Source organism: Varroa jacobsoni, unplaced genomic scaffold, assembly GCF_002532875.2.
Source record: "Varroa jacobsoni isolate VJ856 unplaced genomic scaffold, vjacob_1.0 scaffold_1019, whole genome shotgun sequence".
Lineage (NCBI taxonomy): Eukaryota > Metazoa > Arthropoda > Arachnida > Mesostigmata > Varroidae > Varroa > Varroa jacobsoni.
This window is the reverse complement of record NW_019213921.1, coordinates 207,682-235,584: the sequence shown is the minus strand read 5'-3', so window position 1 is coordinate 235,584 and position 27,903 is coordinate 207,682. Positions and strand designations below refer to the sequence as shown.

General features: G+C 41.3%; 1 protein-coding gene across 3 annotated transcripts; it reads left to right on the top strand.

Moving 5' to 3' along the window:
- The first annotated feature begins 80 nt into the window (after positions 1-80).
- Positions 81-27,142, top strand: LOC111265867 (ral GTPase-activating protein subunit alpha-2). Of its 3 annotated transcripts, XM_022842853.2 has the most exons (38): positions 81-1,739; positions 4,291-4,507; positions 4,988-5,101; positions 5,548-5,699; positions 6,185-6,253; positions 6,355-6,520; positions 6,741-6,865; positions 7,214-7,358; positions 7,712-7,917; positions 8,280-8,438; positions 8,743-8,868; positions 9,043-9,231; positions 9,567-9,645; positions 9,944-10,134; positions 10,581-10,827; positions 11,282-11,421; positions 11,718-11,916; positions 12,742-13,224; positions 15,190-15,380; positions 15,676-15,887; positions 16,382-16,556; positions 16,751-16,938; positions 17,732-17,840; positions 18,078-18,202; positions 18,508-18,616; positions 19,069-19,521; positions 19,781-20,041; positions 20,385-20,846; positions 21,698-21,814; positions 21,989-22,233; positions 22,330-22,480; positions 22,828-22,996; positions 23,184-23,281; positions 23,492-23,626; positions 23,859-23,983; positions 24,206-24,290; positions 24,502-24,649; positions 24,918-27,142. In XM_022842853.2, the coding sequence occupies exons 2-38, from the start codon at positions 4,399-4,401 to the stop codon at positions 25,217-25,219; spliced, it is 6,759 nt and encodes a 2,252-aa protein (XP_022698588.1). In that variant the 5' UTR covers positions 81-1,739; positions 4,291-4,398; the 3' UTR covers positions 25,220-27,142. The 3 variants fall into 3 exon arrangements, with proteins under 3 accessions (XP_022698588.1, XP_022698589.1, XP_022698590.1); XM_022842854.2 differs by lacking the exon at positions 12,742-13,224; XM_022842855.2 differs by lacking the exons at positions 24,502-24,649; positions 24,918-27,142 and having other exon boundaries at positions 24,096-24,216.
- The last annotated feature ends 761 nt before the right edge of the window (positions 27,143-27,903 follow it).

Genomic DNA, 27,903 nt, shown 5'->3' with positions numbered 1-27,903 from the left:
CGCTTTACCTTTGTTAGAGTACAGTTTTTATCTTCCTATATATATATATATATAGATATATACCATGCTGATTTACTTACGTGAAAAAAATGTAAAAATCGAACGTCACGCCTGAAATTAAGCTGTGTATTCTTACTTTATATGCCTAATGTGCCATTACTGTTATAATAAGAAAAGTGTTGTTCAATCATTTTCAAGTTAGAACAAATCGATTCCTTGGGACTCTGTTCCCAAAACACTCATTCTCTTCGGTGCCATCCTCAGTTTGAAATTCTACAACCCACATATCTGTCGGCATCGTTACGTTGCTCGCATTAATCTGTGTCATTTATTTCGTTGCGGGGAATTGCAGCAGTCAACTTGTCCGACCCGACAGGTGTTCGTTCACCCTTGACAGCCATCGTTCGTAGCACATCTTCGTTACACTGCGAACTTGTTGTATTCTAAACAAATAAGCAGACGACATCTGATCCCTTTCCCTAACTCCTGTTTGGGTTGACGTCGCCGTAGGTTCCCGCAGCGATCCCTGCCGCTGTTATTGCTGCCTAGCTGCCTGCCTGTCAAAGAACGGGAATAGAGCCACCTCACGCAGATAGGAGGCCTGCGTAGGCCCAGGGATAGAACCATACACTTAGCAGTCAATGAGCTTGCGAATTAGTCAAAAGACCGACTCACGCTCAGACCCCAACCCGGAGAGTCCTCAGTTATTCTCCTTTTCGCAGCTGCCTGCCCTGAGGCGCCTGTCTCACCATACACTGTTATTTTAACATAAGTACGAGCAATGTCGAAAAATTTCGTCTACGGTTGCAATTTAACTGTTGTGAAATAGAGCTGATAGACATAGAGAAAACCTCACCGGAGCGGTGTCGGCGTCAAAAAAATAATCAGCATGTTACTAAGAACGCTAAATAATGCAGTTAGTAATTACGGCAGATGCAAGTGACAAAAAGTATTACTAAAAGAGTGACCAGATTTCGCAAAGTGCAGTCCTACTCTTGTCGGTACGGTGTCTTGCTCGTTCCGTCCTGCCTGCGTTGTGTCTGGGTAGGTGGATCAAAGTGGCAGCATTGCTGTGTACATCAATACATGTGTGTCTGTTTATACTTTATTTGGATGTTAATGACAAAATAATAATAGGAAGAAGAGGAGCGACAAAGATAAGGAGTGCTTCTTATATTCGAAGTGAACACGCGATTTGTATCAAAGGCCAGTGACATCCCATCTAATACCACGAAAATACCAAAGAGAATGCTGATTTTCGCTACTTTGTGAATGAGTAAACCATCATTGTTGATGGTGGCGAGTGACGGCTAGGCCGTGTGCGCTTTTGCCTTTGGCGCTGGCTTAGAGGAGGGTAGCAGAGTCCAGCTGTCGGGTGACGGCAACACAGTGAACTTTTCGAAGCGCGATACACCCAGTAAAGGGAATAACAACTAGTTCAACTGGTGTCTTGCCATCGGCTAGAGCGGTGGGGTGTTCTTGTCAGTGTACATAGTTTCGGATAGATAGCAATTCACAGACCGTCGGACAAGAAAGATTTGCGAGAAGTGGCTGACATGGCGGTAAAACTTGACGGTAGTGACAGCGCCAGTAAATAGATGTGTAGAGTAGTTGTAGTGGAACGGCGAGGAACTTGTAACAGGTCCGATCAACGGCCTGCTTACTGGTTCATCCGGCGCCAGCTGGATGAACTGCCCGTTCCGACAAAACACGCTACTTCGCTGATCGCGTTTAGAAAGGTAAGTTTTTACTTGTTTTAAATTAAGAAAGTTGTTACTGTATGATGTTTACGATTAGAGAATGGGAAATTTTACGACCATCGCAGTGGCTTGGTCCAGGTAGGTTGAGTTGCTTATTTACAACAGATCGTTGGGAAAGCATTTGCTTCGATGGATTTATACCTCAAGCGAAATTGTAGTTGCTTTGTTAAATGTAAAAGCATTATGAACCTGTAGAAACGCAATTTGTAAATCATATTACCACCCTCACATTATAAATGGATAAGTACTGTTTTGAACCCTACCAATATCAGCTTTTTATTGCTGACTCGAAAAGGCGAACATGATGCAAAACTGGGCAACTTCTGATACAGTTATACGCGCGAAAATAGTAATCTCTTCTTCGAAAATTATGTCAAGTTATTCATATAATAGTATCACTTAACTTTCAAGTTACACAAAGTATAATCATAACCTAATTATCTCTTACTCGTAAAAATACGATTATTTGTAAAATGGACACGGGGTTCAATTTTTGCAGTTGTCAGCCGCATGACTTTGCCCGTAGAATAATAAGTTCATCCCAATATAATCAGTACCTTAAACTACAGTAGCATACGTATGAGCTGTTACGTTACACTCCAACTGATCGGAGCCATTCACTTTAAAATCTAATATGTATGACACTAACTTGTGTATATACATATATACATACGGCATGTATATATATATACAGTTGTTCGGCCGTACGTCGATAGAATATGTTTAGCCATCTGCGTAACGTGGGCTGGGCTGCAGATTGATGCGTTCTCAAAGGCTTAGATGCAGTGCGTCTGCATGTCACTTTGGGCTGGCTGAACTCTCCAATGCACGCCTTCTAAGATAATCCATTTGGGCGTCAGAAGGCCTGGAGGAACTACTCTACTAAATTATAACATAATTCGAATTTACCTTCGTCAAGGTCACTTCATGGCAACGATATTTATAGCGTGTTAACTATTGATACTTGGTAGAATTTGATGACGATTAAAGTTGGTAAAATTGAGCATTCAAATAAGCAAGTTTGTACTCAATAGTAGTCAAGTTCAAAACAAACAACAAAAATTAGTTATTAAAAAGAGAAAATTATTTTGAGTCAACTTGGTCAAATTGATACCAATATTAGGGGCTGTCATGGGCTATCCTTCTTAACATCTCGTACGTTAGTATCATATGGCTGAGATCAATATAAAGGAATATATTTATTGAGATGTTTTCTGTTTACCTAAAAAATCATTGGACAATATTTGACTTAGTTTAGCAATACCGTATTCGGTTCTATATACGGCGACCAGGTCTTTTGCCTAGTTCGTATTCTAGAGCCATTAACAATTGAACTTTTTTTTTTTTTTTTTATTTTTAAAGAGCTCTTCAATAACTATCTAATTGGTCAAAAGCAGTGGAAAAAAAACTATCCTGTTCAGAAGTTAATTTTAAGTTCATCCACTGCGGTTACAGCTGAATGACGATTGCAGCATTTCTTTTCCTGAAACAATATAATTCCTTTTATTGTAAATGAATTTCTTTATAATGTTCTTTGAATGCTTAACGTCTCTTTAAACGTTTATAAGATAGGTCCACTACTGAAGCTTCTTAGGCGAGTCGACTCTAGGGGGTTCTTAAAATTTTCGAATGTTGTTCCCGCACTGTGTGCAAACAGTCTGACTTTTGAACGACTTTTTCCGCTTCTGAACGGAGCGTAAAGCACGAGAACCATTTAATTGAAGGGAGATTTTCTAAACGAAACCAGACCGGCGAAGTTCGGTAGCAAATAGTTATAGTTTGCAAACAAGAATCCGTGCGGGTACGGCATGAAAGTGAAACATATTTTTTATGGAGTACCCTCTGAACCTAGTGCAGTCAGATATCTGTGCCGTCAGCTGGATTTCTAACACGTTATTCAAAGGGATACGTTAAAAACTGGGTTAACATATACATGCTGGACTATATCCAGGATTTCTATTTCGAACTCCTTAGTGAGATTTTAGCCTGAACACAGAACGATTTTTCATTATGTGTTTGTTCATTGAAATAATAAGTAGGCCCCAGTGAAACATTCACAATGGGTCTTGTTTTCATTGAAGTTCATAGTTCCCATGGCATCGAGTATGTTTTGACAGATGATTGATTATCCAGGCCACACACAGATCAACACCAGGAACTGTTTATAACGGACTGTTGCATTTAAACTATCGCTGGTGATGACTAAGCTTCACAGAAACTTTCAATAGTTCGTATTAACACGGTGCCATATAATAATTTGATGCCTATGTTATCGTATTGGGACATTCAAATAATTGTTTATTAAGCGAGCCATTTGGATACCCCATCAAAGATCACAAACTTGTGATTCGAAGAAAATGGGGGGGGGGGTCTGAGAGTTTACAGAAGTTTTGATCGCTTATAGTGCTCAATCATATTATTAATGAATGCAATTATTTAATTTGTGCGCATTATAGTCGCAGCATTTAGTCATTATGACATACAAAGTGCACATTTTCAACATTTTTCGTATATGTCCTTTTCATTGCAGACCTCTCGGCAGTTATGAACGTTTGATTGCTGGTACAGGGTCTGCCGCTCTGAAAACCATAAACCTAAGCAACTCCGAAATAAGTTCGGTGGGCTGGCACAAAACAAGATGTTTAAACGTGACCGAAATATTGATATTGTGAAGAAGGCGCAGGCTAAAGTCATAGAGCCGAAGCGCGATTCGTTCAACAGGCTCAAACATCTGAAAACGTTTCTCGGTAAGTGAAAAATATTAGCGAAGCTTTATCGACAACCTACTGTTGTCAAGTTACTGCCATTGGCCATTTGTTAACCACACGTGACAATGTATCCGAGGCTCAGGACTTTGGACTCGGCGGAATGCGTTAGGAAATCGATGGTGTTCAATTAAATCAAAAGGTTTTGGCCATAATGAAGCTTATTATCGCACATACGGAATAGTAACTGGATGGAAGGATTTCAACAAGTGCACATAGTACATATAATAAGGAACAAACAAAATCTGGCCTAGAAATATAATTGCGTTTAAAAGCAGCCTAGATGTACTCGCCAAGAGGGTAGAATTGCGTTCTTTGGAACGTATCCATAAACTCCATCTCAGATGTAAAATATTGCTGCATTTCCCAGATAGAGCACACTAAATGCTGCTATGTGAGTGATAAGAAACGAACGTGAGTGGAAATTTATTTTCTTTGTATTAAACGTTTTATTCTGTTTAGAGCATGTCGAGAATCAAGAAGCGAAGGATTTCTTCACAGCCAATTACTCAGTGTTGTTCTTCATCTTCCACGACGCGTTCTCTATTGTTGAAGCCAACATCCGAAGTAAGGGAGGTAAGTCTAGTGATTTGGCGTTCGAACTCTACGCATATCATTGTCTTGTGTCAGGATATTTTTGAGAGCATTTAACATTATGCATGCAAAACGCTGAACGGCTAACGTACGCCTCATTAGAAGCGTTTTACTCTTTACCGTCACATGTTCATTGCCTGTTGTTTAATTGACGGCCATATACGTCCGCAACAGACAAAAATGCTCCCGTTCTAGAAATGTTCTAGAAAAAACTATGTCTTCAACTCAAACGGTAAGCATCAAGGTCTAGTGTTGCCTTACTGTTGGTCTTGGCTGCCGCATCCAGTGGTCAGCTTTGTCCTTGATAACCATCTATTTCATCTGCAACATTCAGATAAAGGGTAGAGCTAAAATAGTAGGTGTGGATAGCGTCTTGGATACACTAATTTATTAGAGAAATAGTAAGAAATTGTTTTGGTCACTCGCAGTGCACAAGAGTCAGCGCGAAGAGTTCGAACAAGTACGATTTTTGTTCGAGAAGATTTTAACCCTGCTTCCTGAGCTGCTGGCCGAAGGATGGCAAGCGCACAGTATACGGATAGCGATGAAAAAACTACTGCATCACGGGAACTCTTTTAAGGTAAAAAAAGAGAATAAGAAATGCTAAAATGACAGATCCGGTCCACAATACCCCTTTTTCTGAAAGTCTGTTGTATGTATGTAAGACAATGCCTATTTGTGTGCCTTGCCCATGTTCCTTGAGAGACATAAGTAAATCTAGCTTAGCTTAGCTTATGAAACATTTTTTGATTCGTATATGAGTGGCTAGATCTGATGATGATTGTGTACCGATAGGCTGCGCGTCATGAGGGACGTTTAGCGTATAACTTAGTATACGGTGTTTCAGTGGAATGTACAGTTTCTATGGATGTATGTTTTTTATTTTATAGATATACAGGCGTATGTTCGGCACCGATCGTGATTGTTTGATGTCTTTTGTGTATGACGCGCAGTGAACAAATCGAATTCAAGTAGTTTCAATCAATAGATGTAATCGATTAATAGACGGTAATCAATAGATGGAAGGTCGCTTAACCATTTTATTTTGACTTTGTGATATTTCAGACGCTGTGTGAAGGAATTCGTCTGTTTATATTATGGTATCAAGCGTTGAAAGAGAACGCACCTATCGAGGTTGGTAAATATTGCAGAAGTTCAGCCCTATCTTTTTGTTGGATCTTCAGTACTGGTTTATAAGGTTTCTTTTGTCTCCTATTATTAATGCACGTTTTTAGGTGGACCAGATGTTTGGGCAGCTGGTGCCGGGCATAGTTCCACCTTCCACGGTATCCATCGGGCCACAAAGTCCGCAGAGAGATGAGGCAAAATCGCAGGAGTCCCCACCGAACCCCAATACAAACAAGGATCACACCTTTTATACCGTCATCGAAAATGAGATTGGTAAAGAGTGATCTACTGAATTCATGTGCGGTCTATATACACTAATGTAATAAAAACCACATATATAAATTAAGTGAATAACTGGATTATTTACAGTGTCTTTAGTGTAGTAATGATAGTCCTAAACTAGTATGATCTCAACTGATTTTCGTTTATTCGACCGTATTTAACTGGCCGGCCTAGTAGCATGCAGAGATCTAATTTCGTTTGCCGTTTATAGGTCCGGTAGTTGCCGGCGATCAGGGCTGGCTGTTCCCGCCGGTCGCGGGAGATATCCAACCCGAAGATCTCCAATCTGCCCTTCTCGAGTTTTTGCTTCAAGCTGTCGTTGCTCAAGTCACAAAGGTAATGTGATATCTGTGCATGCAGCACTCAAGGTGATAGTACCTTAAAAATTAAGCCCTAGCAAGCAGGATTACAATGTATATCTTCTAGGGCCGCTGTCATTATCCACTAAATTTTTGTCTTAAATGATCGCTAGGAAAATGGTGTTATTCATTACTCGAGGGTTATTTTATTGGTTTGATCTCACATTTTATTTTACTGGCTAAGTATATCAGTAGCCTTAACAAATACACTGGAGGGTGATGGTAATTTTAATAGGATTTACTTTTAGTAATCGTTTAACGAAAAGCATTGTATTCATTTTGCACTAATGCTAACCATCCTTATTGATGTTGGCCTTCCTTTCAGATCCAATGGGCAAAACTCGTGGTGAATGGAGTTCGTCAATACGAACGCTGTTTCTCGTTCCTGCTCGAACGATTCCGGGCCGTCTACGTTCCGCATTTGTTTCCTCATATGTCGACTAAATATAGCCTCTATACACCTAACCTAGGTTCGTGAATCGTTCATGATAGACATCTGCATCCGAGAACTGCATTCACATAAACAGATGGACTGATTCACGCTCGGCTGCGTGCTTGGAATCATCCTAATGAAGTCCTACGTTAATTTTGATAACTATCACAGTGTAATATATACTACCTTGAATGAAACAAATTTAGCGAATTTAGCCCGCGTGTGGCCTATCCAGTTGCATACGCAAAAGTTCTAAGTGATAATTATACTGTGTGTGTCGAACGTTGACAATTTTTATCGTTATTTTATAAGTGTAACTTACTACATCTGTATAGTTACACGCCTAGAGCTTTTTTCCTACTTTTCTCTATTGTTTCTACTGGCCAACAGATCTGCCAGCGGCCGTCCGAAGTGACTCGGTGTTACTTTCACGGGTCCAGTCCGTAGTCCTACAATGGCTTGTTTCCTACGTTTCGCCTCTTCGAGATGAACGTGAAGCCGGTGCCACACGAAACGCGCAGCGCATGGAGTCGTCGTTAACATTCTATGCAGCTAAACTTGCGTGGAATTCGTTTGTTGATGATGATATGCAAAGGGTAAGCCTATAAACAATTTTGATATAGAATAATTATGGAGTCCGTGAGTTAAGGTATAGGCAACTTTGTTAAATTTAATGGAAACTAATTTAATGCTCAAAGTTTCTCTATGACAATTTATATAAAACAAAAATGAACAGGCTAACTTATCTAATTTAAATTATTTGAAATTCCAGAACTACTAGGCCTAAATCGACAACATGAAGCTTATTCATAACGGGCCATCTCCCGGAAATAGCCATTTATTACTTATCAAATTTTACAAGACTATAGATACCCTATTACGATGTTGAAGGCTATTACGATGAAAAGTGGTTGTGGCTTTTGTACATCATTTGTTACTTGGTTGATTCCAACTCTAGATTGTTCCAGTGCTTCCGGAAACAGATTTCCTGACCGTCGTTCAGCGTGCCGTTGTCCGAAATGTCCTTTTCTCATCGCCTGCGAATGTTGACTTCGTACACGAACTCTTCCGTCAGTGTTTGGTCTCGCCACTCGGTCAAACACAAACAACAAAAAAAGTAACGTATTTTTTACCGTGACTGCTCTAGTCTCTTGTTCTCATACAGCTTTAGAGCATGACAGAAGTGTGAAGAGTAAACATGCAAAAAACGTTTAGAGATAATTCTAAAAACTGAATTGATTAGTTTCTTATGCGCTAACTTAATATACCTAATAGCGTTGTATCAAACTAAACAGTCAGTAGTATTTGTTTACTAGAACGTATTTCAATAATTGTTAGAAGAGTTGCAGTGGGGAATACTACACATTTGACAGCTGCTGTGTCTGCCAGTCCCTCAAATGTGATGTTCTTTCTTATTGTAGGTAATTGCTGTATACCGTGAATGGATCCAGCTAACTCACCCGGACCCGCCATGGTTCCTGGTTGAGCAGCCATCCGCTGATCAACCAAGGAATCCCGTTTATTGTGGCCAGCAGAACCTCTATAAGGTATCTAGCCCCTTAGAGTCCCATATCGAAGATTTCGTGCTCAAAAAACTGAATCGGTACACGCCACTAACGTGGAGAGCCAACAAAATACAAACGAAAACATCGTATGTGATCCTATTATATGTAAATTTTAATTTAACAAAAAAGTTTCTATACTCGGACTGTTTAAAATAGGTGTTCATAACAAACGCGTCGAACTTCTTTCTACTATCCCTGCCGGCTGCAGAGGGACAGCTTCTCGCGGAGCAGGTCGACCTCTGTAAACGCGTTATGAACATCTATCGGTTTATGGTTATGAAAAAACTCATGGAACGCGCTACTTGGGAGCAGCTTCTATACGTCATCCTGCACGTCACGTCTGAGGTGCTTGACCAGTCCTCTGTTCTGGCTAAAATCAAATTTACAGTTCATTCGGTGATCAATATTTGCATGATCTTGTTGTTTTTATTTTTTTCCGTAAGAACTTAATCGATATTTAAACATTATGGGTAACAGTCAGTAAAATGCATTAGGACTGAAGCAAAACAGCCGACTTGTTCCTAAGCAACAAAACGTATCAGGATTCTATGGTCCTTTCTTACCACAGGGGATAAAAATAATAATTATTAATAAAAGTCTTTAATCTTTTAGTATTCTTGCCTGACACTAATAGTCGATTGATGTGTGGCAATAATGACGATAACTGGGTACTGTTACAGGTGTTGACGCATGACTCTCCTCGCAAAGATACTGCATCAGCAGGGTCGTCAGGCGCCGCTGGACCTGTAAACACCGCAGGTACAATTTTAGGCCTACACTAAATTAATCTGGATAAAGCTTACCGTTAAAGCTATCGTGACCTATTGTCAGATATGGTATGAAAGGAACATGTTAGGACGTGTTGGTAATTTAAGCATGGATGCGGGGCGAGCCATTGTGATCAAATTTGTTCCATAGTATGATATGTCTACCAGCTTTGATCATAAAGACTTTACTCATTTATGCTGAGTCCTCAGCTATCGCCATTAATTATTACTAACAAATTCCGATTAACATTACTCATATAATAATAATAATGTTGTAATAACATGCACAGGCGTAGGTGCAACATCGAGCAGCACTACTGAATCGCTGGGTCAACAGTTATCTGCTGCGTTATTTCAAACCCTGATCGTTACGTGGATTAAGGCTAATCTTCATGCGACCATTTGTGTCGACCTATGGAACGGTTTTGTCAGAGTGCTTTCGACGCTAGCCCATTGGGAGCCGCTTGTGGATGAGTGGGCTGTAAGTTGATATATACGAAATAGCGTAATGGTAGATAGATTTAATACCGAAAAACCACTAAAACGACGCAAAAGAAATCATGATCAAAACTATTCATGAATGGCTAGGCGGCATGTAAGTGTTCAACAAACAACCCAACTAGATCACTCTATAAGTTACTCAAATTGAACGGCTCGACGGCCATCAGGCTATAGAGAGTATTCGATGGTTAGATCATAAACTATAGCGTGATATAGCATCTTTGATAGCGTTTTTGTAGGATTGTAGTGACATTTATATTTATAGAACTGGAGCAGGCTTTTAGCGCCTGTTATCTATCACCTACTCTGCTAAATTAGGTATTGCTTGAACACAGACCTGCTCTCTGTCGTGATGTGTGGAAGTAAAGAGGATTACATTAGATTCTCGGATCATGCTGTAAATAGTATCTTTTGTTGTCTTAACAGAAGACGATGAAGACACTCACTCGGATCCTCACAACGCGAGTTTACAACCTCGATTTGGACAATCTGCCGTTGGACAGACTTAGCGAGCAACAGTCGAAACGACGGCGGGCTCTTGGGAAGGGCGGAAAATCGCAGGACGGCGAAGGTAGACGAGGGCCCGGGTCTGGTGCGGCAGAAACAGCTTCGGGTACCGTAAGGACCCATAGAATCGCGAATGACGTCGAAGGCAGTAGTAAACTTATTCAGGGTATGCTTGTGTGCGATAGTATTTACTCATTATTCAGACCCACTGGAGATATCAATATCTGGAAGCTAAAGTAAGGGAATATACTAACGTTTAAGCTAAGTTGGCTTCGGGGTAGCTCTACCGGCCTATTTTGCAAGTAAATCTTGTCCCGGTGGGTACGAATAATTTCAAAAATGGTAATGGCTTTTCGTGCCTATACGTTGAGAGCTACAACATATGACTAAGCGCGAGTAACTCTTGCGCGTAATAATAGGTGTCGAATTAGGATTAGTGAGGACTTGTCATTGGTCACAAGCATTACGGCTTATTCGAGGTAATGAATGCAAGATGCCTCAGTTCTTAGGGAAGTCCCGTTGTTGTGCAGCAGTCGTTCGAATCGGTCGGAAGTTGGTGCTACTATTGGATCAGAATATCATGTTTATGCATGTTTTGCATTGGTACCATATTTCCACAGGCAAGTCAAGTTTAGCGGAATTTCTGGGCGGAGTCGGCAGTTCTGGTTCTGGGAGTGGACACAGTCCGGCTTCCCTTCAGCGCAGCTTGTCGGATTCACACATTTTAATGCATCGCCGTAACGACATGAATCTTGCTCAGGTTAACAGACAAAGCGCGTGTTTCTTCAAGTTGATAGTGCGAACATTTTGAGATCGCCATTTTTAAATATACGGTGGTATCAAAGTGCTTGTCAATTTATTGACGAGGTTGCTGAGAACTTACTGTATATCGTGTTCGATCGAACAGCGTGTTCAGAAGGCGATATTCCTTATAACACCCTTGTGGAAGATACAGTATAAATAAAAGAATATAATATAAATATATATAAAATAATAATATAAATAAAAAAGCGAACAAAAATGAACTAAGCTGAATTGGATTCTGTCTTTGGGCAGGGTGGACGACTCGGAAGGGTCCGGTCACAACGCTTGTTAGCGTCGCCCGGCTCCGGGTCATTCAGTGGGGGCTGCCACTTACAGCAAGATTCTGCGTCTGCGTCTCCTGCAGCGTCAAGTTCAGCACTCGAAAGTTCTTCGATCAAAGATCACCAGCAGCTGATTAATCACGTGATGGACTGTGCTTCGTCAGATAACGGTTAGATTTTACCTGCGTATATATGAAGACAATAATGATGTAGGTATTTAATCGTAGCATCGTGCGTATAATTCGTAACTTAATGCAAACTTATGTCGCTTTCCTCAGATAATTTTATCGATGCGCAAATCTATCTTGCACCTTATAACAAGCCGAACTTGTCGCTTTATCGTCTTGCATTGCACGTACTCTTATCTGCACATATCGTTCATACACAATTAATTCTCTATAGTAATTTGTAATGTAGCAGCTTAGACTAGTGCTAACGGCATTTTAGGAAGAAAGCGATTAAATAACGTTGATCAACAAATGTGGAAAGATTCCCACACCAGGACATTTTACACGTAGGTATCACCTACTACTAATAGCGCAGAAAATACTAGTTAATAACTACTATTGATACACTATATAGCACATTAACAAGACGCAATTTACGTTCACTTCCGCTGCCGACGCCGATGCATTACACTTACTACTGCGGTTACAATGGTGATGGACAATGTTGCACCCAACAACAACACTGTTAATATCTTGATAACAAAACGTATGTCGCAACGTTTCTGTTTGACGTCTATGGAAACTGGAAACTGGGCCTTTCGACTGGGTGAACCCTTCGTTTTTAAACATGACATCGTTTCGTCTCATCGCTTGAATACCATTATTGCAACGGCTGTTATAACAACTTGAACATGATTCAATAATCTCGACAACGATTGGTCCTACCCAAAATTGGCAATATTTCCGGCGGACCTGTTTATCTTCGTCTTTGTCCTGCCCGTGAACTATTAACTGATATATCATACTATACGCCGAGTAACTAAGCAGCTGGTGGGCAAACGTCATCGCACACACCCCTCATCGCCGGTCAGGACATGTTCGTCCGCCGTGGATCGACAGCCTCCGAATACGGCAGTCATCGAGCGTCGGTCAGCTCCCGGTTCGACATTGTCCGGTGCGATTCAGCCGGCGAGCAGGCCCTGAGAGAGCAGCAGCAGCAACACCTACTCCATCAACAGTCGTTCAGCCATATTCCGCCACTGACCTTCGATGACACCGGCATGACAACCTCAAGCACCAATCGTAATGCTACAGGTGGAGGCGATGTGAACGTCGTGGGTAATGCACTGCTTAGTAACAGTTGTAGTGGCGCTAGTGCGAATGGGAAAGGTGAAAGCTCTGCGTCGGCTGGAGCACCGCGAAATGGTCCAGCTGCTTCTGCAGGAGGGGCAGCGGCCGACCCTCAAAAAACAGATGTTGGAAAAAAAGAATCTGGTGACGCTATGGAAGATGGCGACGAAGAATATTTTGGTGGGTGATAATCAGTTGTACTAACGAGCTTTGGCAAGCTTGCAATATTTGCTTATAATTGCTTATAATAATATATAAGCATGTTGCCGTAATGGTATTGGTTGAGAACACCTTTCGAAAGCTTCTGCAAAGGCTGAGATCGTTGACCAGCTTGATCTGAATAATTAAAGCTTAATATGAAACCGGTGGACTAGCATTGCATGGCGTACAGATAAAGGTTCTAGTTCTATTTAGAGGTTAAGGAGATTATAGCAATGTGTATACAAGCCTTTGCAGTAGCTAGTTCTTTTTAGTCACTTGATCACTGGCCAGAACGAAAAACGTAGAGAAGTAATGTCAGCTGATCATTTTTCATTGTCTCGAGCCGTCTATATTCCATCTTTTTCTGTCATTTCTTCCCGCCGATATATCATGAGAGCATTTCCGAGTCACTTTCTAGCATCCTGTTCCTGCAGAACGTTGTTTGTTCTTATATCCACTGATCATGATCAATGTTCATGTGTGTCAATCATTACCAGCTTGTATCTATGGTAGATCTTGTAAATATCCTCCTGGTCGTTCCCGTTGCAATGCATGCAATCCTAGTGTTACCGATAGGCTTTTCGGAATAGCGAGTGTTGTACCTTGTCGCTTCGTTCAAACTGCAGTACGAGCTGAATGCAAGAACGTGAACTAGCTTAATCACTCAAAAAATATACCAATATAATGGTACAGAACGTTCGTACATCATGAAATAAATCAAAATACGGGCGTTCACACTAGAGGTTACTAACCTGTTACTGACTATGTATAATGGATAATTTTTTTGGATCGTGCCTACTCCCTATAAATACAATCACTGCACTTTATTTTTTACACAGTGAGCCTGAATCAAACATGTTGCACTGCTGTATACGGCTTAAAGAAAAACGTCAACAAATATGTGATAGATTTAATTTCGAATCGTAACATTATTTAAATCGGAATTTGTAGGCACGTGTGTAATTTGCGTGGTTTCAACGTAAATTCCACATTTGTAGTTCTGTGATCTAAGTATGAACGAATATATCAGATTTTTTTATCATAAAAGATAAGTGTAACAACAAAAGGATGCAGCCTAAGCTTGAATCATGGAACTTAGAATTTAAACCACTTGAATGTTTTTTTTTTATCATCCTGCGCTGTTAGATATAGACGCTATCTGTCGGAGTTAACTGTTGACATATCGCTTGTTCAACTGTGCAACCTGTCGGAAAAAAATTACAATGGGACGCTGACGAGAAATCCACATTGGGCTCCTGGGTCTATAAAGCCTGTATCCCTATTGGTGCTTCAGTTAGCGTAACAATTTTTGGTGTAATACTGTTTTCTAAAGAAGTTGAAGAGTCATTGTGATGACGATCTTACGAAAATCGAAAAATTATTAGAAGCTTTACGGAAGGTTCTACTTGGTGCATTTTTTCAAGTACTACGTTGGCCTTGTTTTGCAAATTTCATAGGCGCTCTGTTCAAAAGTTCTGTTTTGTGTCTTGTTTGAATGTACCTGCAACCATTCGGCTTATATGTATTCAACTTAGTAGAAATAAAAACTTGCGATTTAGTGGAAATGAGCGCGAATTTATCGAGGCGTAATAGTCATTCTCTGAGTAAATGATCGCTTCCGCAGAGTACTTTTGAATAATAAACTTTATCGACAGTTTCTATTGCCATAACGTGTCTTTGTTTAAAGTGACGGCAAGCCAAAAATATATTTAGGCCTGACGACAGATAGCTGAAAAGCAAATGACTCGGTAAAGCCGATCTCTCACAGCTCCGGCGTTTGTTAGATGTGTTGAATGCGTACTGCTCACACTTTGGCAGCAAAGCAAGCTCATTCGTACCCATCGTAGCTAACATAATGTTGGGGCCTGTTGCTTCGGGACCCGTATCGTTGCCAATGGCTGTGACGTGCCCGGGCTGGGTTGGAATCGGCTTGCATATTTGCAGGCGAATGTGGAGATCCAGATGGGCGTAGTGTGTTAGCAGGGGGATCACAGAAAGGATGGTGTCCGGAAGTGGCCGCTGTTCTGTGGCGTCGAATGCTCTGTTCTCTTGGCAATATAAACCAGATTGCGGATCCGCATATTCAATGCAAAATCATGGAACAATTGGCCGAGCTCAGCGAAACCTTGCTCAAGGTACAGATAGATAGAATGAAACGGTCCGAAGGCAGCTGGTCAGAGGAAATATTTTTGTCTGTGACCATAGTTTGAACTTTATATGATCCAGCTGCATTCGTTTTTAATTGACTCTTTCTATTCAGCAAAGCGTTCGTAGTTCAATTTCATGTAACATTGATCCAAACAAACCAAATATATCATAATAAATTTCAGCAGTTAGGTCTTTCATACAGGGTTATATCTCTTCATCAATACATTGCATATGCTGAACATAGAAACGTTTCCACATTTGTCTCTACATTATTCGTTAAAGGTTCGAGAGAATCAGGGCGTGTGCGAAGACGGCTCCGTGACTTCAACGGCGCCAATGTTCATTCCTCCAGTGCATATTCTAACGCCATGGCTGTTTGAAGCCACGATGCTGGGCGACGAATACGAGCGCGGCCGCCTCGTGGCATATACGTTGCTCTGCGATCTCTCGCTACGCTCTCACGACGTACCGCTCAGTGCGGAGTACGTGACTAGGTAGGTTGTGAACTGTCGTGATGATAACGCCAGGCGTAACGACACATAAGGTGGCTTAATTAACTTTATGCTAGAAGTCAGCCATCCTAAGTAAGATGTCAATGATTGGACGTGAAACATCGTTGTGAAGTGCAAGTGGAGTTCATGTTTCATGGCTTCATACCAGGGGCATGTGTCTTTAGCCGACGACTCAGATTCAAATAAACTTTATTCATAAATCCTAGGGCCGCATTATCAATTTGAAGAGGTGGCCAAAAATCAATCGAATGTTGTTAAGATTTTAACGCTCGCAAGTAAATGAACCACGTGCAGATCCTACTGCTCATAAGCAATAACTGATAGGGATAGGACTGAAGAGTACTTTTATATATATAACACTGTGCGCTATCTTTTCGATAATTATTATTACAGCTACGTTGTTAAGGGCCGTTCGTTGTTATCCTTAGATTAGTCAGCAAGTAAACATGTATATGTATTTTTTGCCTACTGCTCAGACTGTACGATGTCCTGCATCGAGGCTTAACTGGCTCAAGTCCCTTGGTTCGCCAATGTCTCGTTCGGGCGGCAGGCACACGCTTTTTCGGAGCGCGTCTACCAGGTTTCTCACTGCTGGCTTGGGACTTCACTAGGGCAGCTGGCGGTATCCTTGAACAGCACACATTGAAAGGGGTACATACTAATACTGAGATTGAGTTTTGAGAAATGCTTATCTCTTTACCAGGTATTCTTTTATTGGCAATTCTTCTTTGCCACCCGTGTATGTTTGTCAACTACGTACGTCTACTGATTGATAAATTTGTGTATAGTTGTGAAAGTAAGTCAAGTGGTCATTTAAGGCGCGTTCTACACCTGTTCCATTACAGATACCTCGTTCCGAGGCTGTCCAGTGTCTTGGTTCACAGCTGTTTCTTGGGCAGCTGTATGGGCAGTTACAAGCACTTAACCCAGCAGAATCCGAGTCGCATCAGCTTCTGCCATTAACTGGTCTTGAAGAAGAAGTGATTTCCCGCTTAATGGCTGCCGCTAGTGGGGATCCAGATTGGCAGGCCAGGTAATACCCGTTATATAGAGCCGAGCATATATTTATAGATATGTCATTTAAGCTTTGTTATTTTACGAATACGTTGTCGTCGCTAGCTCAGTTCTAGTAGAAAGCAAACAAACTGAGAAGGTTTAGCTTACCTTTCGGTTTGAGCTTTTCGTTTTTCATACATGGAACGGAATCTCACCTAAAGGGCCTCCCACGATTCGCGGCCGTGAGAAGAGTCGAGCACGTAACATTTCGAATAACAAATTCAAAAATTTTATGAACGATCGACTCGATTACCGTTTTAGTATTGGTTTTTAGTTTGCATATAGTCGCTGGTCTATTCGCGTAAACCTGCACAACGAAGAAGTAACCTAAGACAATGTACTCGAAGAGCACAAGGTCTTGGGGACACACGGCCGGGGATCGCCGTTCCTTGACGTTTGTCGACAAAAAGAAACGAGCGCAAAAGGGAAAATGTGGTTCGTAGACTTAGCATTTTGCAAAAGTGGCTTTCGTGTTTTACGTCCGATATCTAAGCCGTGACGTTTTAGTTGAAGTACGAAGCGAGTGTCTCTAAGCCCAGATTCGAACCTGGGCCAGCGCACATCCCTAAGTCAAGTAGGCAAAGACTGCAATCACCGCTCTATCGTCGGGACAGATTTGTTATTCTATTTGCTGGAATTAGGTAGCGTTGATATATATATATATAACATCCAAGGCTTCATATAGAACTCTCCGGAATCTCCTGCAATAGGACCATCAACGGATAGTAACTAACAGATTGATAGTGATTTGTTCTACATTTTTTTTTCAGATGTACGGCGTTATGTGCAGTATCAGTCTGGTGCTATCAACAGCTCTTGGAGTGTTCCTATCACGTGAAGCTTTTACCGGCGCTGACCGTTTTATTGCAGTCGCTTCAGGTACGATGGATAAATACAGCTCAGATGTGGTTAACTTGAGTTAGAGAGATGTCTATTAAAACGAAAAACTCTCTCAAGCTCTGTGGCGAATTCGTGCCGAAAGCTTTTGAGCCACAAACGCATTGGTGAGCAAAATCTGTATTGCGTCTCTGTCGTTAAGAACGAATGTTTATTTTAGAATTGACTTGCTATTCAGATCTTTTCAAATAAAGGCAAATTTTTAACTTATTTTTACAGCCCGGCTCGGCATCTTCTTTTCATCAAAAGGGTGTTAAATTCTCTAAATGCAATCAATATACCGTTTGCCAAACGGCTGCAGAATGTCTTGCATTACTCGCCGAGTTTGCTCCCGTATTGCTCAGGTATGTAGAGTAACTATATAGCCTGAATACATTGAACGATCTCTCAAGTCTATGGAGCATCATGTTATCAGTGTTATTGTATTCATGTACACACAGTTTTTACAGCGGAAGCCCATGGGTTTGATAAATTTTGTTTGGGTCGGTTTTCGGGCGTTCCTTATGCTTCTATGAATGCTAAAAAATTAGTAAGACTACTCAAATTAGTAGAGATTTTAGACGTACTCAACAGAAACTTACGTAGTATTCTGATGCTGCACAGTTCATACGGGTGCCATATAACTATATAAGCTTGTTTCTGTTTTCAGGGATCTGCCTGTGTTACTTGACCTTGTAGTGAAGATATTATCAGTTGTTCTCATCCAACTATATCCTTCAGCCAATGTTCACCAGGAAATTAATGAACGATTTGCCTGCGTAAGTAGATCTGTTTGCTTATTTATTTACAGTCGGTGTCAAAACAGATGCGTTTATTGAATCATTAACTAGTCCGTAGACGCCGCCGATAAATAAATTATATTCAATAATTGTATTCGTTTGTAGAACTTGCAAGTAGTTATGATGTATTTACAAAAATATCATTCAGTGTTCAGCGTAGTGTCAGCATATACCTACATTTAGGCCACTGGTGACAAAGGTGAGGAAGTCCTCTTCTACTCCGTCTTTATAACACAATGCTAGTCATTCTTGACGCAAAAGATTTTTTCGCCTGTTCGCTGATAGTTATTATAACCGAACACCATATTCATGGTAAACAACCTCACTGTGAGTAACGCTTCGTTTGCCTGTTACCTATATGATCACCTCCGTTGGACTTACTCTCCCGTCCACATTCGCATTTGATTGCCGTCAAATGTGTTGTCTTGCAGCTGGTGACATCGCTTATGTTTTGTCTGGCTGAATGGATAATGGCTATTCCACTTGACGAGCTTACCCGAAGCGATGGCCTAGCGCCTACGAGTCTCCAGTGCGCGCTGACCGCCCTCGATGGGGTGGTAAAAGGAACCAGATCTGATGGCAGCGTCTGGAGCGGCGGCCAAATACCAACGTTGGCTGAACTCTTTGAAAAGCTGAAGCCGAAACGATCAGACAACAGCAGCGGAAGTGGTGGTCATAAGACTGGAACGAGTTCGGTAGGCCATCATATCCAGTCGCCACCAGAGACCCCTGGGGGCTTAAAGCCACGTCCGCCATTGAACACGTCATTCAGTGACCCAGCGCGTAATGCAACTTTGGTATCCAGCGATGGACGAACCCAATCAGGAGATGGTAACACGAACAAGGCCAACCCACACACGAATATTAAGTTAGCAGCAAAGGCGGTACGTGCGATAGTAATTTCTCTCTTCAAGATTCGAAATGTGGGAAGCGAGAAATCGTCTGGACGTTTTTTTCTTTATCCAATAATATTATCTGAGATGTGTCTGGCTAATCTTGGATTGTTGTACATGTAGAACGTAAGTGATTCTTCTATCTAGGGCTCTTTCAAACGATTGATATTGTCCATATTTCATTGCTGCGGTTGTATCCGATTGCAATCTACGACTACACCGTTGGTTTTGATGTTCGTTTGTGATGCAGATTCTGTGTCATTTGTTAAACAATGTTGGCCATTTCCCGATGAATTCGGTCTCATTGTCTAGTCTGTCAAGTTTGACGACTGAAAATGATGACGTAGCCTCGTGTCTCACGAGGTCTGGATCGGGGGGCGCCAGCACAATGAACTCCAGCCGCGTAGAAAATCAAGGAGAGCTCTCGAGATCTGCGTTTACCGCGCCCAACATTCAGTTCTTCACGCTTAATGATACGGCCATTGTTTCGCTTGTCGAGATTCCACCCAACGTGAGTCAACATCTTCTAGTAGCTATTTATTTTTGCTAGCCATTATATTCTGCAAAATTCCCTGTTTAATATAAGACTTATCATAAAATATTTTTTTTGGAATAAATATATTTGGCCGTATTTTTCGCAGCCATCGAAAACGTAACGTTTTTGCGGAATTTGTGATACAAACAATGTTAAGCTTATTTGCCTAAGTACGTGTTGTGCTTATCTAATATGGATCTGTTCAAATCCCCTAGGTTATCCACTAGATGAGACGCCAGCCCTTACATACATAATAAAAGGTTGATTGTTGGAACAAGCCAAGCTAACGACTATCTCATATCATTTCTTTTTTCGACAGGACAAGTCATCAGACGTGACAGAAGGTAAGGCCCGTACCCGTGTGATCGTGCGGGATCTTTGTGGAAAATTTTCTTGGGAGTGCGTTACACTTTATGGGCCTCTAGGATGTCGGGTTGGGTCGTTCCCGCCAGGACCATCACCTGACCCGTGCATGTACTATGCGGGAACTCGGACAAAGAACTATCAGCAGCAACAACTTTACGCCGCTGAACAACTTCGAATCTGTGGACAACGGCTGAGCGCGGGAGCGATCACCGGAGGAAACGAGTCTTCGCCGCAGCATGGCGCGTTGGTGCAATCAACAGATGCTGACTTGGGTATAGATGAAAAGACTTCGGTGCCTACTTGGCCCATCAATCTTTCGGATAGCAATAATTCTAACGGTTCTGGTAGACTTGTGATACAGGCGCGAGACAACGGTGCGCATCAATGGAACAATATAAAGGATAACCTTGACAAGGTAACTGAACCCGAATCTAGGCCACTCAATTATATATGGAGACAGACAAAAGGGTGGGCCTGAAAAACTTAATATCCGAATTTTCATCCGTTTTATAGAAAAAAAGAACGATTCAACAGCTGTCTTAATTGATGACTGGGCACAATGACATTTCAAACATTATTCTTAACGTATAATTTCTCTTATGGTGAAGTCCAAGTACCAGGTGATTTTTATATCTGTCTACCTTAATCCCCGTTTTTAAAATTAGCGATAGCAAAACTGGTGTTTATGCATATCACATTAGAGCCCAGAGATTCACAGCATATGAGCATCGACCGCCTTGTCGCTGACCTTTCTAGCTACTAATGTGTTTTTGGACAAAAATTTTTATGGTATTACCAAAGGGGGACAAAAAACCACGTATTTGACATCCATGGTTCAGAACAGGTTTCTTATGTAAACAATTAAAAAAAAATTAATTTAATTTCATTGGTGACATTCTCGATAAAGCGTTGGTTATCAGCTCTGCTTTTTCTAAGTGATAATTTTACGTGTCCACGTGCTACCACAGTATTTATTAGCCGATTTTAATTTATAATTGCAATCACGATTGTAGAGTTAACGTGTTGTTCCTGTGACATTTATATATTAATAAGCAATTGACACGCATGTACGTGCATTATTTTAGAAAAAAAATATGTTTGGCTAGGCAGACGCAGCCTGCGAATTAAGCCTGCGCACCTTAATGTAACTTCATGCTTTAACGATACCAATACGCTGTACTTATCTGTGTTTTTTTTTTAGAGTTTGCCTTCCATTTCGAGTTGATCATTGTTTAAATGTTTTATTTTTTCGTTATCTACAAACAGGTCATTGGTTATATCGGAGTGAGCTCTCCCGAGTGCGCACTGCAGCAGCCGCTAAATACAGCTCCAAAAGCGCTTGGACAGCAGAGCAGTTTAGCGGAAGCCGACCAGATTAACGAGGTAAATATAATAACACCGTGTCCCATTTTGATATGGCCATTTAAGCCAAAAGCAGTGTGGTCCTTTCACAAATTCGACCTTGAAGCGTTTGACTTTTAAAGTGAAAAACTATTGTCTCAGTATGTAAGATATTCTTGTTACTCGCAATAATTGTCCCTAATGCATTTGTCGCAGGTGCTTAGTTACGCAGAAGCGGAACAGGCCGAAGTAGCGGCTCTTCGATGGAGTCCACGTCAACGATCGGTTCCATTGATGCCGCCTGGCGATCTTCACGACTCTTCGGAGGGTCCGGCAGGATCTTCGCCGCCGCATCATCAAGATCACAGCAACGGATTGAGCCACCCGCACGGCGCCGCCGCGGGGGGAGGTTCGGCCATTGGTCAACCACACACCTCGCTGGCCCCCTTCCAGTATTCTAGGTTAGCCTGAGAAGGGGAAACCAGTCACAAATAGCATAGCAAAACATAGTCGACTGTCATTAAGGGACTGAACAAATTGTACTTCTGCCTTTCCAGACTGCTCCTGGACCAGCTGAACTTTCTCTCATGGGAGAGGAGGTCGTCGATTGCGTTGCTGCAGAAAAATGATAAACTTTTACGAGAACTTCGTTACCTCGACCAGCAGCGGTCACGAGAAACACACAAGATTGCCGTAATTTACGTGCAGGTAAGGCTTGACTTGTTTCTTGATATCAAGAAAGTAGATTGTTCACTATACTAAATGATTTAGTCATCACTTATAGATGCGTCTTCACATGCTTGCGAATAAGATAACTAAAACTGATCTATCAATCGATTCGAGGTGAGAAAAAGTTAACTGGTGAAATTTCTTGTATACTCATTTAATTCCTACCTAATATTGGCATCGATAATTATAAAAACAAAATATCAAATGAGTAATATTTCCGTAAAATGGAAAAGCTCACAATTCTACTGGCAGGTGATCCGACCGCAAAAAAAACATTTTCAAGTTTGCTTTTTTGTCCTAGACGTATTTTTTGTGCCAAATTTCAGGCAGGTCAAGAAGACAAGAACTCAATCCTGATGAATCAGTGCGGCAGTCCCGAGTTCGAGGCATTCGTTTCAGGTCTCGGTTGGGATGTTGATTTGAGAAGTCACTCGGGCTATAGAGGTGGACTTGATGCACACGGAAGCACCGGTCTCACTGCACCATATTATGCTGGTACGTATTCTACAAACAGTGACAACAACCATATTTTTTATGGTAGCTCCACGAGTAATTCAATATGAAGGCTCAATAGGAAGTTAATGATTCTGACAAGTAGACCTGTTAAACACTTAATCAGAGATGATTTGGCTAAATGCGTTATAGTTATAACGTGATAAGCTTCATTGTCTGCTAATTTCAGATTCGTTCGTTGAGGTCTTATATCATGTAAGCACACGAATCCCTGCCCACGAAAAGGACGCCATGACGAAAAAACTTCGACATCTTGGAAATGATGAGGTTCGTATAAGATGTGTAATGTCGTGCTATACCTAAGTTGAAGCTAAAATTCGCTCGAGTCTTTTTTAAGACAGAAATACTTCATTTTCCTAGTGAAAAGTGTAGTTCACTATGTGACATTTAAGTCTACTTCAATATCGAATCAAACGTCAGCTTTGAGCGAAGCTGCGTCCTTCGCGAATTCTGATTAACGGTATTTCTGCATTACAGGTTCACGTCGTGTGGAGTGAGCACGCTAGAGAATACAGACGTGGCATAATTGCGACAGAATTTGGTGATGTTTTTATTGTACTCTACCCATTGCCCGATGGCCTCTGTCGGGTGCAAATTAACGCTAAGCATGACGTAAGTGTTTGTCATCTCTGAAGATTGACTTACAGAATTATATTGCAGAATAATAGAGACAGCGTACCGTTTAAAAATTAACTTTTAATAAAAAGCTACAACCTCAGAAAGGTAGAAAGGCTACAAGATGGTTTACCGTCCTCTGTTCTTGTCTTATGCATAAACAACGACTTTTCTGTAGTCGTAACTTTCGAAGTCAACCAACTTATGTATAATGTATGTTCTTACACAGGTACCATTCTTTGGACCCCTTTTCGATGGGTCTATTGTTGATCAGCGCGTGCTGCCCGCGCTGGTTCGTGCGACTGCTATAAACGCAGATCGTGCTGTGAATTCACTGAAACTCATGTTTCGCAGGTACATTTATACGGAATCATGCCCAATTGATATTACAACGATTCTGGAAAAGATATAACGAGCCTATAGGGTTAAACGATGATGTGATTGTGTTTTTTTTTTTCATTTATAGGCACACATCTAATGAGAGCATCTCACTTACGTTATTGTAATTTTGTAATCGTTCCGGCGTTGCTTTCCGAATAGCTAATGCCTCAGTGTGGGCGATTTATGCGATTTCAGCTTCTACGAAGTCCGCTCTACGTTGATCGAAAACATTTGCTCGAACTTCAAAGAGCCTGCCACGTTTGAAGAGTTCGCTTGCAAGGTAAGTTGGTCGAGTTGAAAAACGTTACAGATCACCAGTTCTGTTCAATGAATATGTGTTTTTACTAAATACGAAGTCGTATCGGAGGGCTTGACACGAGCCAGCAAATCTGTAAACGTGTCGGACGTTTACGGACTAAGCGGACTCGATCTCTCCGACGTTTATGATCTGGTTGATCCATATTCTATTATGAATATATTTAATTTTCTAGGTATTTCAGCCAGGAAGTCCCCGTGGCGCATCCGCCAGCGTAACAGCGTCCGGGCTAAGCGGTTCCTCTAGTTACACCTCCTACCAGGCTTCTTCTCAGCATATGTCTAGCGGTTCAGTCACTCATGGACCTGCGATAAACATAAAGAGTGCGTTAATCTTATAATATAAAATGCAGAAACAGCCATTTGTATATAATGCCAATTGCTCAATGTTGAGGTCAGTGCCTTAGGTAGAAGAAAAGGCCATACTAACATTAGCTTGTAGCTATCGGTGCCAGGCAGACACAAAGTAGCTGAGTAGACAAATTGTCACACGTAGCGCATTGGTGCGGATGTACCAGTTTGCTAATCTCTACTAATGTACATATACGAATAGCAATTTCACTCCATGTTACATGTATACACACTTTTCCAGGCGGTGCTTCATCGGAGATAGCAGCCGACCAATCGCCGGCGATCTCCTCAACTTCAACGAACAGCGGCGGGCTACATCACCATAGCGGGATCGATTCGAATATCTCGGCTATGGCTAATTCTACAAGCGGTACATCAAGCGCGGCCGCTGTAACAGGTTCTGCTGGGGGGGCAGGGGCAAGTCATCAAGGGAGTGCCATGACTTCTGGCTCACCACCCTCACCACAGGCGCCCCCACGAGCGCATCGTATCGATAGTAACCATCACATAGTGCCGTCAACTTGGTCACAAGACCGGGGCTGAACATCCGAACAGTCTAAATAGATGCCTAGTTAAAGCTGGACGACCGACTCAGATGCGGGCGTCAGAGGCGAGCGAGAAACAACAGCTAGAGGACGCGGCATTTGCTATCCGGTAACGGTGACGAACTGCGTTAAAACATTATCCAAATAGCTCTTAAAAATAGCAGAATATAGCAAGTATGGTTTCTCTCGTGGAAGCTTTGCGAGAACCTGTCTAAAGATAGTGTCGGATACGGCATTATAATCGCCATGAAACAAAAAAGCCTAGCGTAAAGGCCACCATAAAACAGTTAACGGCAGAAAAATCTGTCTGTAAGGTGCGTGCGTGTATCTCACAAATTTCCAGAACAACAACAAGACAGCCAAGGAAAAATGGATAAACGGGAAGGAAAACAAACATAAAAGGAGAAGCGATGGTTATAAGGTGTACTGACGTGAAAAGTTGGCGGCGGAAAATTACTCGAATCTTTTCATTCGGTAGAGCTAATTCGTACTAACAGTAGAATGAACGCAATAGCCCAGGAGTAAAGTTCACTCATCGTTCAATAATCTCCTAAGCAGAACTTCCTCAATATAGAAATCAACATCGAACATTTTACCTGAAAAAAACTAAAACTCGTTGTAATTCAGACGCCGTACCAGGAAATCAAGGAAGTATGTTAGCCAAGCTTTATTTTGATTATTACTATTTATTATTATACTTACGAGAACTCAATTGTGCAAACCAGTTACCTCTGACTCCGATTAAAACCATCGTCAACCCTCACGCTTTGTTTCAAGTTCTCAGCTTCTTCCCCAGGCAGTCACAATTAAGAGAGAGACATTTGCTCACTCGCAAAATTAGCCACACTCAAAGCCCGGTGGGGCTTTACTGGGTGAAGAAAAATAAGTGGCTGAATTCACTGCATTACAATCCGTGCATAGAAAGTACGTCAACGATTCGTCACACCGAATATACGTCGATATGTGAACGAAATATTCTCACTGAACGCTAACGTACATCCACGCGATACGCAAAGTCCAACCCCAACGGCGCCGGCTATTTACTGCAGTTTGATTGATGCTCTTGCAGAAGACACCCCCTACCAAGCAAGAGAAGAAGCTGGAACAATTATGACAATGGAGCAAATTCAGAAACGAATCAGTCGCTTAGATGAATTCCCTTCAATCTGCAGCAGTTATCACGAATCACGACCACAACCACAACGTATTTTTGCAGCGAAAGAATATTTCCAGTTACACTACCTATACCTTATGTAATAATAACTCCACCCGATAACATCATACAAGATAACCACAAGGTTTTATTAGATGATCAGGCAGCAGGACAACAAACTGATGATTGATAACTAAATCTAGAACTGTTCACACCACCGCGCTATTTTAAGACGGAACGTTTTGTGGGGTTTTCCTTCTTGGAACTTCTCGCAAAGAAGTTAACCTGATGATTCGAACCATTATTACCTGTTGTACACACATATAGTGCAGACATAATAGGGCGTGCAGGTGTAAATTCATGTAAAGTATACGTGACAGGATATGAAACGGGAACATGCTGGGATCTGTAGGACCGATTGTTACAGAATTTTAGTGAATTTAGAGAAGTGTGCCAGTTCAATATGAATCTAATATATATTATATAAATAGTAGCACCGTGAAAATGTGTGGCTATGTCTCTTGGGTTAAATGTCTACCTTGTAATGTTTGCGTAAGTGGATCATCATCATCATTTTAATATCGTAATTTGTTCATAACAAAAAAAAAAACGTATCGTAACTATCAATTATAAGAGTAATATTTCTCATGTTTCTTAATATAATGAAGAGTTTATCCGCTAAAGGTGTTTATGCACGTATATCGATGGTCAGTCTAACAAAAATAAAAGAGAGAGTTTAATAAAGGGAAAAATAACTTACATACGGTATCCTATGGTATTTTTTTTCTATCCAAAGTGTCTTAGTTGTCGCTGATTCGTCCTGCAATCGACGTATGCCATTGTCTAATACGTGTAATTAATTAAACATTTGTAGGTATTAACATTTCATAATGTAAACTTGGTGCAAATATTATCTATTAACGGCAAAATAAGTTTTTGCCTCTAACGACGCACTTCGAGGAACAAATATCCGTAGAATGTATCTTTTCGAATAAGATACTTGCGATCTCATATATAGCCAGTGGAAACAGCAGATGATGTTTGCCGTCAAAGAGTTTCGTTGGTTTTCAGCGAAACGAAATATGCCTTCAGCAAGATTCCTCAATGGCTACCTTATACTCCTCTACGAATAGTTCTCATTCGTGGCTAAGTATGTGTGTAGCCACGAATTCAACGAGATACGCGCAAGGGACGGGTAGTACGCGAAACGGTAGTACCAGATGATGAATGTACCATTTATTGCTAGTAATAGCTGATAACATATAGCGTCAACATGCTTACCTAGTCATTTCGCGCGCAATAAGAGGATATGAGATACGTAAATACTGTTTTCAGGCAGAGAAGACCTGTAAATTTTGCCTGAAGGGAAGATGCTAGAATCGTCTATTCCAGTAAGAACCGCATCAAAACTATTGGCCCAGACTTGAAATTAGACCAAGAGCTAGACCCACTATGTTTCAAAGACTGTATGTGCCTAGGAGAATTTATACTACATATACATAGAGATTTATACTACACTATTCGTTAAT

Excerpts from the sequence above, each read along its gene's own strand:
- LOC111265867 (XM_022842853.2), top strand. The coding sequence starts at position 4,399 with ATGTTTAAACGTGACCGAAATATTGATATTGTGAAGAAGGCGCAGGCT. Across the intron at positions 8,439-8,742 it reads AAACACAAACAACAAAAAAA|GTAATTGCTGTATACCGTGA; the intron begins GTAACGTATTTT and ends TTCTTATTGTAG. Across the intron at positions 18,203-18,507 it reads TTTGCTCCCGTATTGCTCAG|GGATCTGCCTGTGTTACTTG; the intron begins GTATGTAGAGTA and ends TTCTGTTTTCAG.